At 44.4% G+C, this 12,816-nt stretch overlaps 1 protein-coding gene across 3 annotated transcripts in view; it reads left to right on the forward strand.

The window, feature by feature from the left end:
* Positions 1 to 9,223, forward strand: part of scube2 (signal peptide, CUB domain, EGF-like 2) — a 24,794-nt gene extending 15,571 nt beyond the window's left edge. For 2 of the 3 annotated variants that reach the window (XM_035417133.1, XM_035417134.1), the window contains 7 exons: positions 3,338 to 3,508; positions 4,498 to 4,665; positions 4,889 to 5,050; positions 5,513 to 5,710; positions 6,184 to 6,336; positions 6,696 to 6,775; positions 7,507 to 9,223. In XM_035417133.1, coding sequence (XP_035273024.1) covers positions 3,338 to 3,508; positions 4,498 to 4,665; positions 4,889 to 5,050; positions 5,513 to 5,710; positions 6,184 to 6,336; positions 6,696 to 6,775; positions 7,507 to 7,653 — 1,079 coding nt within the window. In that variant the 3' untranslated portion in view covers positions 7,654 to 9,223. Of the gene's footprint in view, positions 1 to 3,337; positions 3,509 to 4,497; positions 4,666 to 4,888; positions 5,051 to 5,512; positions 5,711 to 6,183; positions 6,337 to 6,695; positions 6,776 to 7,506 lie in introns of those variants that run through there. The other variant, XM_035417135.1, reaches the window with a different exon arrangement.
* The last annotated feature ends 3,593 nt before the right edge of the window (positions 9,224 to 12,816 follow it).

Below are 12,816 nucleotides of genomic sequence, written 5' to 3' on the forward strand. Positions count from 1 at the left end.
TAACGACTGAAGTAAACTGTTTAATCCTGTCCTGGGACTGTTTTGGGGGGTTTGCTGCTCAATGCAGTGCTCCTGCCATATCAGGATCTCCAGAGTCTTTGCCAGTGAGCCGAGCATTTCCGTTTGGGTCGGCACGCAGACTTGACTGTTCATGTTTCACCACTCACCTGTGCCTCCTTTTTCTGGCTTGGTTTTTCCTTTCTACCGCAGTCCTGTTCCCCATATATATTCCTCTTATGAAGGAAGCATAGTGAGAAAGCTTTTCATGTTTATTTGCTTGTTATTTTGTCTCATCTTATTTAGCCCCATTCCTACATACGCATTTATTGTGGAATCCGGTGCAGGGATTTAGAAGGGAACGCATTCAGAATCAGGCTACATTGCACTGAAATTAGAGTGCCGTGTGTGTGTGTGTGTATGTGTGTGTGCATGAGTGCGTTCGTGCATGTGGTGAGAGAGAGAGTGAGAGAGTGTGTGTTGCTTTGTACACCGGAGCAGAAGTGTCTGTATTTTTACGCCACTAGTATGGTGGTTAATGGCTAAGTGTCCAGAGTAATGGTGGGACCACAGTCCAGCTCTCTGCTGCCATATGGACAGGCCATTGCAGAAAGAAGAGGATTTAAAAAGAGGGGGAATGAAAGCGCTTCCCCTGAAGGCTTTGGCCAGTGCTTCTGCTGTTTAAAAGGGGGTCTCTCTTTAACCCCAAAGACCCCTTGTCTGAACCTGACTTTGGCTACAATATTTAAAGAATCCAAAGACCATTGTGGGATCTCACAAAGCTCTCATAGCCCACAGCCCATGGCCTGCTCGGCTCAAAGAGCTGCCCTCTTGTTGATGTGTGTGTGTGTGTGTGTGTGTAGGGGGGGTTGGGGGTGGTGTATGTATGGTTTGGGGGGTGGGGGGGGAGCTTTGTGAAGGTATGGTCCACCCTCAGTTGGGTGAAAGTTTCCAGTGAAGAATGGGAGTGCAGGGAGAATAATAAGGGCACTCCTTTAACTGTTTTAATGCATTAACCCTCTCTCCTCTCAACTGGAGGGAGGGATAAAGAGGCACCGGCCAGCCCATTGGCTGTTTCCCTCTCATTGTCTCGAACCAAACAGCATTGTGCCTGGTCTTTTACTCGGTCCCGCGTGCTGCTTGTGTGAAATAACAGCACCGGTTTTAAACTGCATCGTGTCAGCCCAAGTCTGATATTTGGATAAAACGAGCTTCGCAGGCCCATTTTTGGGACAGTCTGCAGGGGTGTTCATACCCCACCAGACCCATGCGTTAATGACTCTTAAACATGCTCAGTTGTGCCACAGGCTGACCACGGGCATTCCCACACAGTGGTTAAAGACGATCATTAAAAGGCAAAGCAGGCAAGCGGAGGTGTGGATGTGTAATTTCAGAGGGGTTCCTAAATGGGAACCTTACTGCCGCCCCCCCCCCCCCCCCCCCCAAAAAAAGGGAGCTCCCTGCCCCTACCCCTACCCCCATCCCCAGCTCAGCTCCCTTAAGTGCAGTTTAGCCATTCAGTTTGCCCACTCCACTGTAAATCCCAGCAGGGCTCATTCTAACTGATGCAGTGTGGAAACTACACCAAATTTACATCCCACAGCAAACGCGCTGCCATCTCACCATTCGCAACGCATCCGATGCAGCATTGCTGTAAGACTGCAAAATGCAACATTACAACTTTACTGCATTACAATACAGCAAAGTGAGAATCCCATTCCTTAGCTAGTGTGGCATCACTATTTATCTCTTTCCTTTTTAACATGTCTGATGTTAAATCCTGTCCAAATGTCAAATGTTAATTTTGGCAATGTTTCATTAATAAACATGGAACACAACACTAAAGAAAAAACACGGACGCCCCCTGATCCCCCTTCCTGCTGAAAAAAGAGACTGAGTATTTGAAAGTGTGGTATTGTGGGGCTTCTTTCTTTTTTCCATTTGAGATCTGCTTTCTTCTGTAAAGGGGAATGTGGTACTGGCTTCTGGTTTACGTGCTTGTTTGTTTTTGTTATTTTTTTTGTTGTTGCGAGGGACGGAAGAGTTTTTTTTTTTGGGGGGGGGGGGGAGGAGGCAGTGTTTATTCAAGCGGGCCCCAGTTCCCGGTTTTAAGTGCTTAAATTCCTCCCCCGCGGGGGCCACTCGGCGTGACCCCCAGCCAGCGAGTGAACCCCACTGGGGGAGAATTGACTCCGGCGACACCATGGGAATCAATTAGCATCAGCTGTTTGGGGCTCTGCCTGAGTGGGCCGGGAGGGAACGGGACGGGGGGGGGACCCCAATCCCCTGACCCCTTTTATTAGGTTCAGCTCCTTACTGCTGTGATAGCATAGTGTTTGCCTATGTCATCAAATAGGCCGGGGTCGGGGGACCTGAATGGTATTGAAAGGTCCTCTAAACCTCTCTCGGGCCATCAATTCGAGGGACTCTATAGAATCTCCTCTTTGCATTTGAAAGGCTTCAAGGTTTTTTTTTTTCTCTCTCTTCTCTCTCTTCCCTCTCTCTCGGTCACTCACTTACTCACTCACTCTTGCTCTCTTTCCCTCCCTCCCTCCCTCCCTCCCTCCCTCCCTCTCTCCATCAAATAAAAGCAATGGGAGACAATGCAGTGGTGGCTCTTCATGGTCATTCAGAATAAACAAAAGGGGGAAAAATGAACTACTCTTGAGAGAATTACATTTTCTTTCTTCTGTGGAAAATCAAGCAATTTGCTGAGGCACCTATAATGGTGGTGCAGTTAAGCCTTTGTCAGCCTCCTCTCACTGATATAAGCCTCTCACTTGAGGAGAGCTACTTAGAGGTTCAGACTTTGCAAGACTGCTCTTAAATACAGCAGTTAAAGAGTGGGACCCAGCATTACACGCTCAAGAAAATGTTGAATTTTGATGATGCAGGAGGTTTTTTTTTACATTAAGTGTTTGTTGTATGATTGGCCTGTCCTGGTTTCAACCGCTCTGAATTTGTACTCTGAAGCCTGGATGTATCCATTGTGTATTAGTTCCCTTTAATGATTACTCCCCTAAATGCCAAATTATAAATATATAAGAATGGGAGAACGTATGTCCAATGTGTGTCCAACCGAGATTGGTTTATACAAGCTGAGTTCACTTTTTTTTCAGGTCAAGTTTTAAAGCCATTATACAGCTTGATACAGTGTGGGCAGAGAAGGTGTATGTAGTGTGCCTTGGGTCAGTTTCACATAATCCTTAGTGGGGTTGAAGGAGGAGAATTTTATTGACTGAGGTTGGTAAAGCTGTTCCAGGATCAGTTGTAGGAGGCAACTCCCTGCGAGCCCACTCCTCTAGCGTAACCTCTGGTTCTTCCTCTCGTCTTTCTCCAGTGAGCTGCAGTGCTGGCACCCATTACGATGGGGAGCAGGGGAGGTGTGTCTTGTGCCCGCCTGGTACGTACCAGGACGAGGAGGGCCAGGTGTCGTGCGAAACCTGTCCCGGGCCAGAGGTGCTGGGGAGCCCCAGGACCATAGGGGCCCGGAACATCTCCGAGTGTGGAGGTAGGGGGGCGGGCTTTCTGTTTCCCATTTACTGGGGTTATGATGCGCCCTGTGTTCCGATAGTGGATCTGAGGCATGCTGTAGTGGACCGTCGCTGGCAGACCCGCAGGGTGACGTAATGGGTGTGATGTCGCCCAGGGAGAAAAGCGTTTCCTGTGACGGCTGCAGAAGCGCACTCCTCCGACGCTATGGCTGCGCAGCTCAGCTGGCGGATCGCAGAGTGAAAGGAATCAGCGACCGGCAGCGCACAGAGGAGAGCGCGTGCTCGTGTGCGGCCTCCTGAACAGGCCCCAGAATTAAAAAACAACATGCCTGTGGTGTGGATCCTTCCCTTGAATGCGGTTACAAGTGTAATCGCATGCAGTAAGACTCCTTGATTTGCTTAATTTGGGAAATGATGCGAAAGCCAGGCAGACCGGTCTCCCCTTTGGTTTGATCTGTAGATAATGTAGAAATGGGTGTCAATGAATCAGATAGTGTTGTGTGTGTATTTACCACACGCGGGTAGTAGAGTGCACTCGGATAAAAAACCACGCCGACATCTCTGGATTTGCCATGGAAGGCCACCAGACGCCCCCGGCGATCCCTGCCCCGTTTGAATCACGGTGGCAAACACTACCCGCGGGAACAAGCCGCCATGTTTTGGCTTGGCAAACAATGCTATCTCCACACAAAACCCCGGCCTCCTCCCTTCCTCAGATAGACAAAACAAAAAAAGGGCTATCAAAGCTATCTCAGGTGCAGCCGGTTTGTTTTAAAGGCATTCAGGAGGTTTAGAAAAGGATATTCACTCCTAGACAAAAGCCTGCTGTTGCACCATACCTGTCCTCTCGACCAAAGTTAAACGGGGACTCCCTGTCACACTGTGACTCATTTAACCGTGACTTGGCATGAAACTCAGACTTCTGCAACAGTGAGACTCCTGCCTCAAAGAGGCCTCTGCCCGACTGACTAGCATAATGTATTTTAACGTTTATTTTAACCCACAGGTCAGTGCCCTCCCGGTCAGTACTCTCATGACGGCTTCATCCCCTGCCTGCCCTGTCCCCTGGGGTCATACCAGTCTGACACGGGGCGCACTTCCTGTTTTCCCTGCGGAGGGAACCTTGTCACCAAGCACAGCGGGGCCCTCTCCTTTCAGGACTGTGAGACCAAAGGTGAGTGTCTAAAATGCCGAGACCAGGCAACAGGTCAAATGTTTAAGATTAATACTCCCTCCCCCACCCCCCACCCTAGGGTGTCAGGCCAATCCAAAACCACTTCCTGCTTCCGTTTGTTGCGTTACAGTGCATGAATCTTCTGTGGTCTTCTCATTAGTCTGGTATGAAACGGCGTAAAAGCGGTGAGTGGTTTCACTCTGCCCGGCTTTTCTCTCTGCAGTGCAGTGCTCTCCTGGACACTACTACAACACCAGCACACACCGCTGCATCCGCTGCCCCACAGGGACCTATCAGGGCGAGTTTGGCCAGAACTACTGCATGGCCTGCCCAGGAAACACCACCACAGACTTTGACGGGTCCACCAGCATCATGCAGTGCAAAAGTATGTCTGCAGACCCGTGTGTGTCTGTGTGCATACATACACATGTATGTGTGTATGCCAGCATTTGTGCAGAACAATATGTGTGGATGTGGCTGCATGCATGCCTGGATGTGTGTGTGTGTTTATAGGCATGTGTTCATGTGGGGAATAATGTGTGCATGTCTGCATGGGTGTATATAATGTGTGTATTTATATGCACACGTATGTGAGCCTTTACCTCTGTGTCTAACAGTGAAAACAAACAGCAGCTTACCAAGTGGTTGGATGGATGTAGGTCACAGTAGCTGTGGTAGCAGGTGAAAGATAAATATAACCAACATTTGTTTGACTTGCGGTCGACATCTAAGAGAGCACAAGGAAGAAGCCCCATTGATTTCCTGCCTCATAAGCTCTACTGTAAATAATTACCAGGGCCCCTGCAGGGCGGTGTAAACCGTTTGGCACCATGCTGTCGTTTCACAGACCGACACTGTGGAGGAGAGCTGGGAGATTTCACCGGCTATATCGAGTCGCCCAACTACCCCGGGAATTACCCTGCCAATATTGAGTGCACCTGGACTATCAACCCCCCGCCCAAGAGAAGAATCCTCATTGTGGTCCCTGAGATATACCTTCCCATTGAGGATGAGTGTGGAGACTACCTGGTCATGAGGAAGAGCTGTAAGCATCATGGGAACCTGGGAACCATGGGACTTATTGGTGCAATGCGTCTTGCTATTGAAAGTGCTAGTGTGTGTATTGCAACCATTAGAATGTGGCTTATGGCTCAATGTTCATGTACTAAAATAATGATAATAACAATGTGGGGGGTGGGGGTTGTGAGGTCACAAGCCTGCTGTGAGCAGCTGTTTGTGATGTCAACCTGCTGCTCTGAGTTACAAGGCTGTTGATGAATCTGTGATGTCATAGTGCCCCTGTGAAATGCAGTAACTGGGGTAGTTTGTGATGTCACAGTGCCTCTCTAAGGCACAATTCTATTGTAACGTTTGTGATGTCAGGACACTGCTGTGATATTCAGTGGTAGACAGAGCTATTAGCTGGCATCTCTCAATTGCATCTTTCAAAGGTGTGGGTTTTACTTTGCGGGTTTTCTCTAGCTGAGAAAAGTTTGAAGCCATTTCCTGTCTTCACAGCTTTTCCAAACTCGGTAACGACCTACGAGACGTGTCAGACATATGAACGGCCCATTGCTTTCACCTCTCGCTCCAAGCGACTGTGGATCCAGTTCAGATCTAATGAAGGCAACAGTGGGAGGGGCTTTCAGGTGCCCTATGTTACGTATGATGGTGAGAGGACTGCACTATGCAAGGATATTGAAATTTAAGAAGTAAAACTGATTATGTGAATTTATCACCTGTGATGGTTTGATATATTTTGTAGTAATAAAGTGGCATTTATTGCATATTAGAATGCTTTCAAATGAGTGTACTAGTTTTAACCAATATGATCTTTCCTATCTCATTGTGTAGAATTGATAATATGCATAATTTTGTTTGACGCCTATTCGCAAAGACTGTTGGTATATGTGTGGTGTAGTTAAAAGTTGTTACATGACAAGATCAGCATGATTAAGTCAAATCGACTAGTATTAAAAGTGAGTAAGGGATGAATATTACTCTGTGGTTTGATGTGTATTTAATTCCAGAGGATTATCAAGAGCTGATTGAAGACATAGTGAGGGATGGAAGATTGTATGCATCTGAGAACCATCAGGAAATTCTTAAGGTAACTTCTATCCATTTTTGTCCTTTCATTGAGATTTACTTTGTTGCCGAACGTTGTGGCAAAGTTATTTTTAATTCTTTCCCTGATTTACCAATTGTATATATATTAACAATAATGAGAATTGTCCTAATTGGTAAGGGCTAGCATTTGAATAGTACCTTAGGCTGTAGTGTCACCTTGTGGACACCAATGTTACTACAGGCAGTAAGCATCTCGATGGGCTCATTCCAATTGCTTATCCTTGCTTCCTCGGTCCTCGCCTGACCTGGAAATTAATCAAGGTCTGCCATCTTTAAGGACATTCCAATCTGTGAAATGCTCCTTGGATGAGCAAGCAGCTCAGAGTCTCCTGGAGGATACTTCAGTGAGAATACACAAGTGCATCCATTGCGGAAGTATTTTTTCAGAACGCATGACGTATAAATGATCGACCCATGGATACAATTCTCCACTTCTGCCATGCATATAATTAATGTGGCTTAAAACTGGTGCTTGACTGAGCAAGGACGTCCCGTTTGCCTAATACACGTTGCCTCAGTTCCTTCGTTCCTGTATCTCTTCCTGACATCTTTTCCTTGCATCCTCTGTTGGGTGGAGCTAAGGGGCAAGGAAAGGAACATGAGGAAGAGATGCAAGGAGTGAAATGATTGGAATGGAATGAGATTGGAATGGAATGAGATTGGAATGCTTTCAGCAGCAGTGCCCTGCATTTGGTTGCCTTTCCTCTGCAGGACAAGAAGCTGATGAGGGCTCTGTTCGATGTTCTGGCTCACCCGCAGAACTTCTTCAACTACACCGCCCAGGAGTCCAGGGAAATGTTCCCCAAATCGTTCATCCGGTTCTTGCGCTCGAAAGTCCTCAGGTTTCTACGGCCGTAGGAGACGCATCACAGGGGGAATCAAAAGTGGCGGTGGATTGTTATCACCTCGTCTTTATCGCTCCCCGTGGTGTGTATGTTTCTTGACAGAGAAAAATCTTAGTAGTTAAAAAACTGGAAAGCTGTCCTGCGTTTTCCCAGTAGCCTTGCACCTGTCTTCTTCTGTTGACCAAGGCCAGTGAGGAAGACGGCCACAGGACAGTTAACAGTTCTGCTCTGGTTCCCCAAAGAGAGGAAACTATTCTCCTTCTGCCTGATAGGATCTTATCCTTCGGACTACTTTAACTGGACTTCCATTGAACCCATCAGTATCTGTGACAGGACAGGGGATGGCTTGTTTTCTGATGGTATTTCTATCTGTAATACTGAGACCAGGTCCTGCACTGTTACAGTACTTACCACAGTTAAATTATGTTTATCATTTGTCCACATTGTGGCTTTGAGCATAACTTTAAGTGGCAAAGTAAAGTATTTTTCCCCAATTCTAGCAGAACCTTGTTAATATTCATGCTTAACTCATGTTGTTGTGCAAGTACTGAAAATAAGCTACATTTATCTATGAAATTCATTGCCATTATAGTTCATCTGACTTTTAAGTGTGAATTTGTGTATTGAAAAATAATTATCAGTTTTTTTCTTTGCGATTTCCACAATAAAAGACCAATATAGGGAGTGCGATTCAGAAAATTATATTAAGTTGGACATCATTAACAATCTCACCTTTTTTTGGAAATCTATGCTTTGGTTTACAGTACTTAATACTGGAGAACACTTTGACTCTTCAAATGTCTCATGGTGAAAACAACATCGTGTGATTTTCCTTTCCAGAGAAAGTTGAAACTGTGTATCATATGATTTCATGTTACTCGCTGAATGATATTTTTATTGTCTGATTTTATTCCAAAATCAGCTGAACTATTTTGAAACATTGTATATAAAGAAAATATGTTTCATTGTTGGGAAGCAATTGTGATAGCTCAATGAGTCTGATAATGAGATATATAAATAGCACAAGTGTGTACTTTCAGTGGTACCTTGCCAGCACTACAAGAAAAGTAGTGACTCAGATAAAGCAATTATCTTTTATGAATGTCTTGTATATTATGTAAAAAAAAAAAAAGAAATTAGACAAAAGACAATGTATTCTAGTTGACTGCATTCTCTGGTGACTGTTTGGATTTAGGTGCATAAGAATTTGGACCTCTGAAAGCATACAAGGTCTTCTTGTAAGTGCTGCAGCTGCGGTGTAATTAGACAGAAACTGCTCTCAAACACTTATTTGGTTATTCTGTCTGGATTCTGAATGAATATAACATGGTCGGTCATTTATCTGTCCACTATAGCAATTGTAAAGACTTCCACGGACTTCTGTCACTTCAAACAGTGATTTAAACAGATTGACTGGTTGTAAATTTGGAAGTTACAGCCTACGGTCACTCTGTAACTTTGAAATAATGTTATGACGTTACATATTTTGAGATCTTCAAAAAACTCTATCCAGCTTTGCCCTAGAAAATAAAACGTCTATCTTTTTATGCTTATACACCTAACATGTTGTAAATAAAATAAATACAAACATGGTGTGTGGTTTTTAATCTTTCCTTTTTCCCTATTCCATTTTGGCACATTTTGGAATCTTATGGACCAAAAGACAAGAAAAGTGGCTAGAAAGTAGAATGTGTGACTAGAATGTAGGCTGCTGGCTTTCACACAAAAATGGGCCTTGTATGCCTAGGACAATACCAGGAGAACCTCACTGATATTGAAACCGTTTTTTGCAATGGAGAACATTTTGCTATCTTAGGCCGACTCCCTTCCCCTGTGTAAATAAGTTTCATCTCTTGCTTAGGCCAAACCATAGCTGGTGGTTGCCGTGTGGCTGATTCATTTGTTTAATACCACAGAATGATTTTTGGCACTTTTAAAATGATTTGTGTGAGGACAAAGAACCACAATAATCACCATCTTAATGAGCACTATAAGAACCAGCGATGGATTTTGTAATTCAGCCTAATACTGTAATAACCATTGGCATGATTACTGTAATTTTTTTGGTAAGGACCACCATAATGGAAGATCTAATTATTGCAAGGAACATTGTCTAATGACTGATTTCTTACACAGCCACCAATTTTTGCCTGGGATCAGACATTGGCAGCTTGTTACTGCTGCAACTACTGTTGGCCTATATGGTGCTGATTTGTTCAGCCCAACCATCACAAAATGAATTACGCTTTCATGTGTAACCTATTCACAACCTATGCTTGTTTGTGTTTTGCCCAGGTCTAGCCATGCTCACTTAAGTTTATACACCAAGTGGTGCTGGTGTACATAAAAATCTGATTTGAGAATCAAACAGCAACTAGTGGAGACTGGTGTAAGCACGTTGGACAGGCAATAAACTGTTTGTCAACAGAAGGCAAGTTTAACGTAATGTTACATAAATTACAAATGCAGCAGCAGAAGCATATACCTAACTCTGCTCCATTTCAAAACTGCTATAGTCATTCATTAGACATGTTGGTGTGACTTTTTAAATGTCAGCTCAGTCAGTGTAGTTATCAGCACATGGAATCAAGCTGACATAATAATAATCTACATATTCATTAAAAAAATGAATTCATCAAATGATTTACCTTACATGTAATTTTATGCCCAGGAATAGAGTGGAAAGTACAGCTGTATCAGTACTGTTCATTATTGGTCAATAGCTTGTATCAGTAGAATCTTAAATGCCGTTGTTTTCTATTTATCTCTCACTTAAATTTTCAATAAAAATATGGAGGTTACACAGCCAAACGTTTTGGTAATGCTTCTGTCCTTATATTTCAACAGTTCTGCTGTGTCCAGGAGGTGGCACTGTGCCATTAATTCATGCTGAACAAAAATGATGTCGGTGTAACACTACATTCTGATGATAGGCCTGCCTATCTCATGTCCTCTCCCCCGCAACTATACCATCATATATATTGAACTTTGTTTATCTTAATAACTTCTAGAGTTTATCACTGTGAAATGTTTTGAAACAGCAGTCAGACAGGCCCTGGGTGAGTGTGTTCATCTGGCAGAGCTGCAGATGTGCAGACACTATTATGGTGGTCAATGGTTTGCAGATCTCATTCAGGGAAATGGGATCTCACTGAGATTCCATTATGCATTACACATGGAGAGAGAGAGAGAGAGAGAGAGAGAGATGGCTCTTCATATACACAGAAACACTGGGGACCCCTCTGGGCATAGCAGTGCTGGTCTTTCATTCCCAGAATCTCTCTCCCACTGCTCCTTTTAGTTCCATCCAATAGGCAGCACTGTATTGCATTTTAACCACAGTACTGCATTGCTTACACACGCAAACCCCCAGAAGTCCACACTCGGCCAGACATACAGCACACAGACACGCACACACAAATGCACACACCAATTAACGCACCCACACACTGTCATACATAAACACACATTCAACATACAAACAAAAACACAAATGCAGAGCTTCAGAAAGCTGCTCTGTGTCCAAGTGCTGATGTGCTCTTTTCCATTTCCAGGCCAGGAGTGTCAGTGAGCCAGGGCCCTTCGTTTGAGACAGTGTCACGCGGCAGCATCTGGAGCTCGCCCCATCCTTTCACCTGATTGGCAAAAAAGCAGACATGCCCCACTGGGCAGATTCTGAGCCACACACCCTGCAGCTGACCACCTCCTCCTCCTTCCTGCCCTACTTTTTTAATAATATGTTCTGCGCTGGTGACAATGCAAATTTATCATTTGGAGATCAATAAAGTATCAATCAATCAGTCAATCAATCAATCCATCAATCAATACTCTGTTTCTGTCAGTCTTTTTCCAGGCTGTATTTTTTGATGTAATATTATAAAGTGTCTTTGGGTCCTTGAAAAAGAACTATACAAATTGAATGCATGATTGTTAGCTCAATATGTAGTGCTCCTTTAGACAAAGAACACTTGTCATCAGTCTGTCTTTCAGACAAGCTGTTAAGCTGAGGTCTCAATTCGCTGCTGTCATGAAAGATCACATGACATTTATTGTAAAGAGTGGACGGTTCTCTGGTTTTTTGGCATGCTAGGCTTCCATTTGGGGCCACACACTGATGATGACTAAGGTGAGGTTAACCCGTCTATTGCTGTAAATTTTTTTGAGGCCTTGATACGCACTATTTTTAAATGCAATCTACAATGAGGGCGATGATAATGTTGAATACTACTATTATTATTATCATTATTATTATTATTATTGTTGTTATTCTTATTCTTATTATTACTAATGTTACTCTTCCTGCTGTTGCCTGCACCCAGCTCTTCTGTGAATAGTTTTTTATTGTTTTGGTCATCTTTGTAATTCAGAAAGATTCCTCTCATTATGTAACATTGCTACCAGGGCCCCCTGAACCCCAGACACAGAGAGACAGTGGAAATTAATATAAGACTGCAATAAAAGGCCCTTGTGGAGGTCCTGAAGTAATGGCTTTAATTAACTTGCGGAAAAGAGCTTGCAAATGGCATCACAAATGGCCACAGAAGAATTTCTTCTCTCCTCGGCTGGTCTGCTTGTGACTTGACCGCGCCAACGCCGCAGCAGTGATATTACAATGCTGGGACCCAGGGGGCTGTAGCCTGGAAATGAGAACGCACGCACGCTAATGTCGCCGTCTTATCTTGCTTGCAGAGAGCCATAAAGAGTACCGTGGTTTTCTCTGTCCAGAAGGACGGCTGGCACCTCAACCGTTGGCTCACCACCGGCGCTAGCAACAGCCAAAGTGTTGCCGTGGTGCTCCCCCGTCATCACAGAGCACCTGATTAAATCCCAGGTCGTAATTCTCCTTCTCGTCTTGCACTGCCATTATCTTTGCAGGCCCCGAGATTTTGCCTTCTGCCTCTCAGTTGCCATCCCCCTCCCTCCCCCCCCCCCCATCACTGTTTGCACTGTGGAGACACTACTGCTGCTTTCTGTAAACACCTGTTTGAACTGGTGCCTGCACTCAGTGGTGTTACTGTGTCTGTCCCCTTCCTGATTTCCTCTGTTATTGCATTTTTGTCACACTGAATAGTTTTGGCTCTTTAGACAAAATGTAATATTAGACAGAAAACACACTTTAAAATTATTATTATGTTTATGTTTAATGAAAAAAAGTTATCAGACACCCATATCACCC

The sequence above is a fragment of the Anguilla anguilla genome, chromosome 5 (genome assembly GCF_013347855.1).
Source record: "Anguilla anguilla isolate fAngAng1 chromosome 5, fAngAng1.pri, whole genome shotgun sequence".
NCBI lineage: Eukaryota > Metazoa > Chordata > Actinopteri > Anguilliformes > Anguillidae > Anguilla > Anguilla anguilla.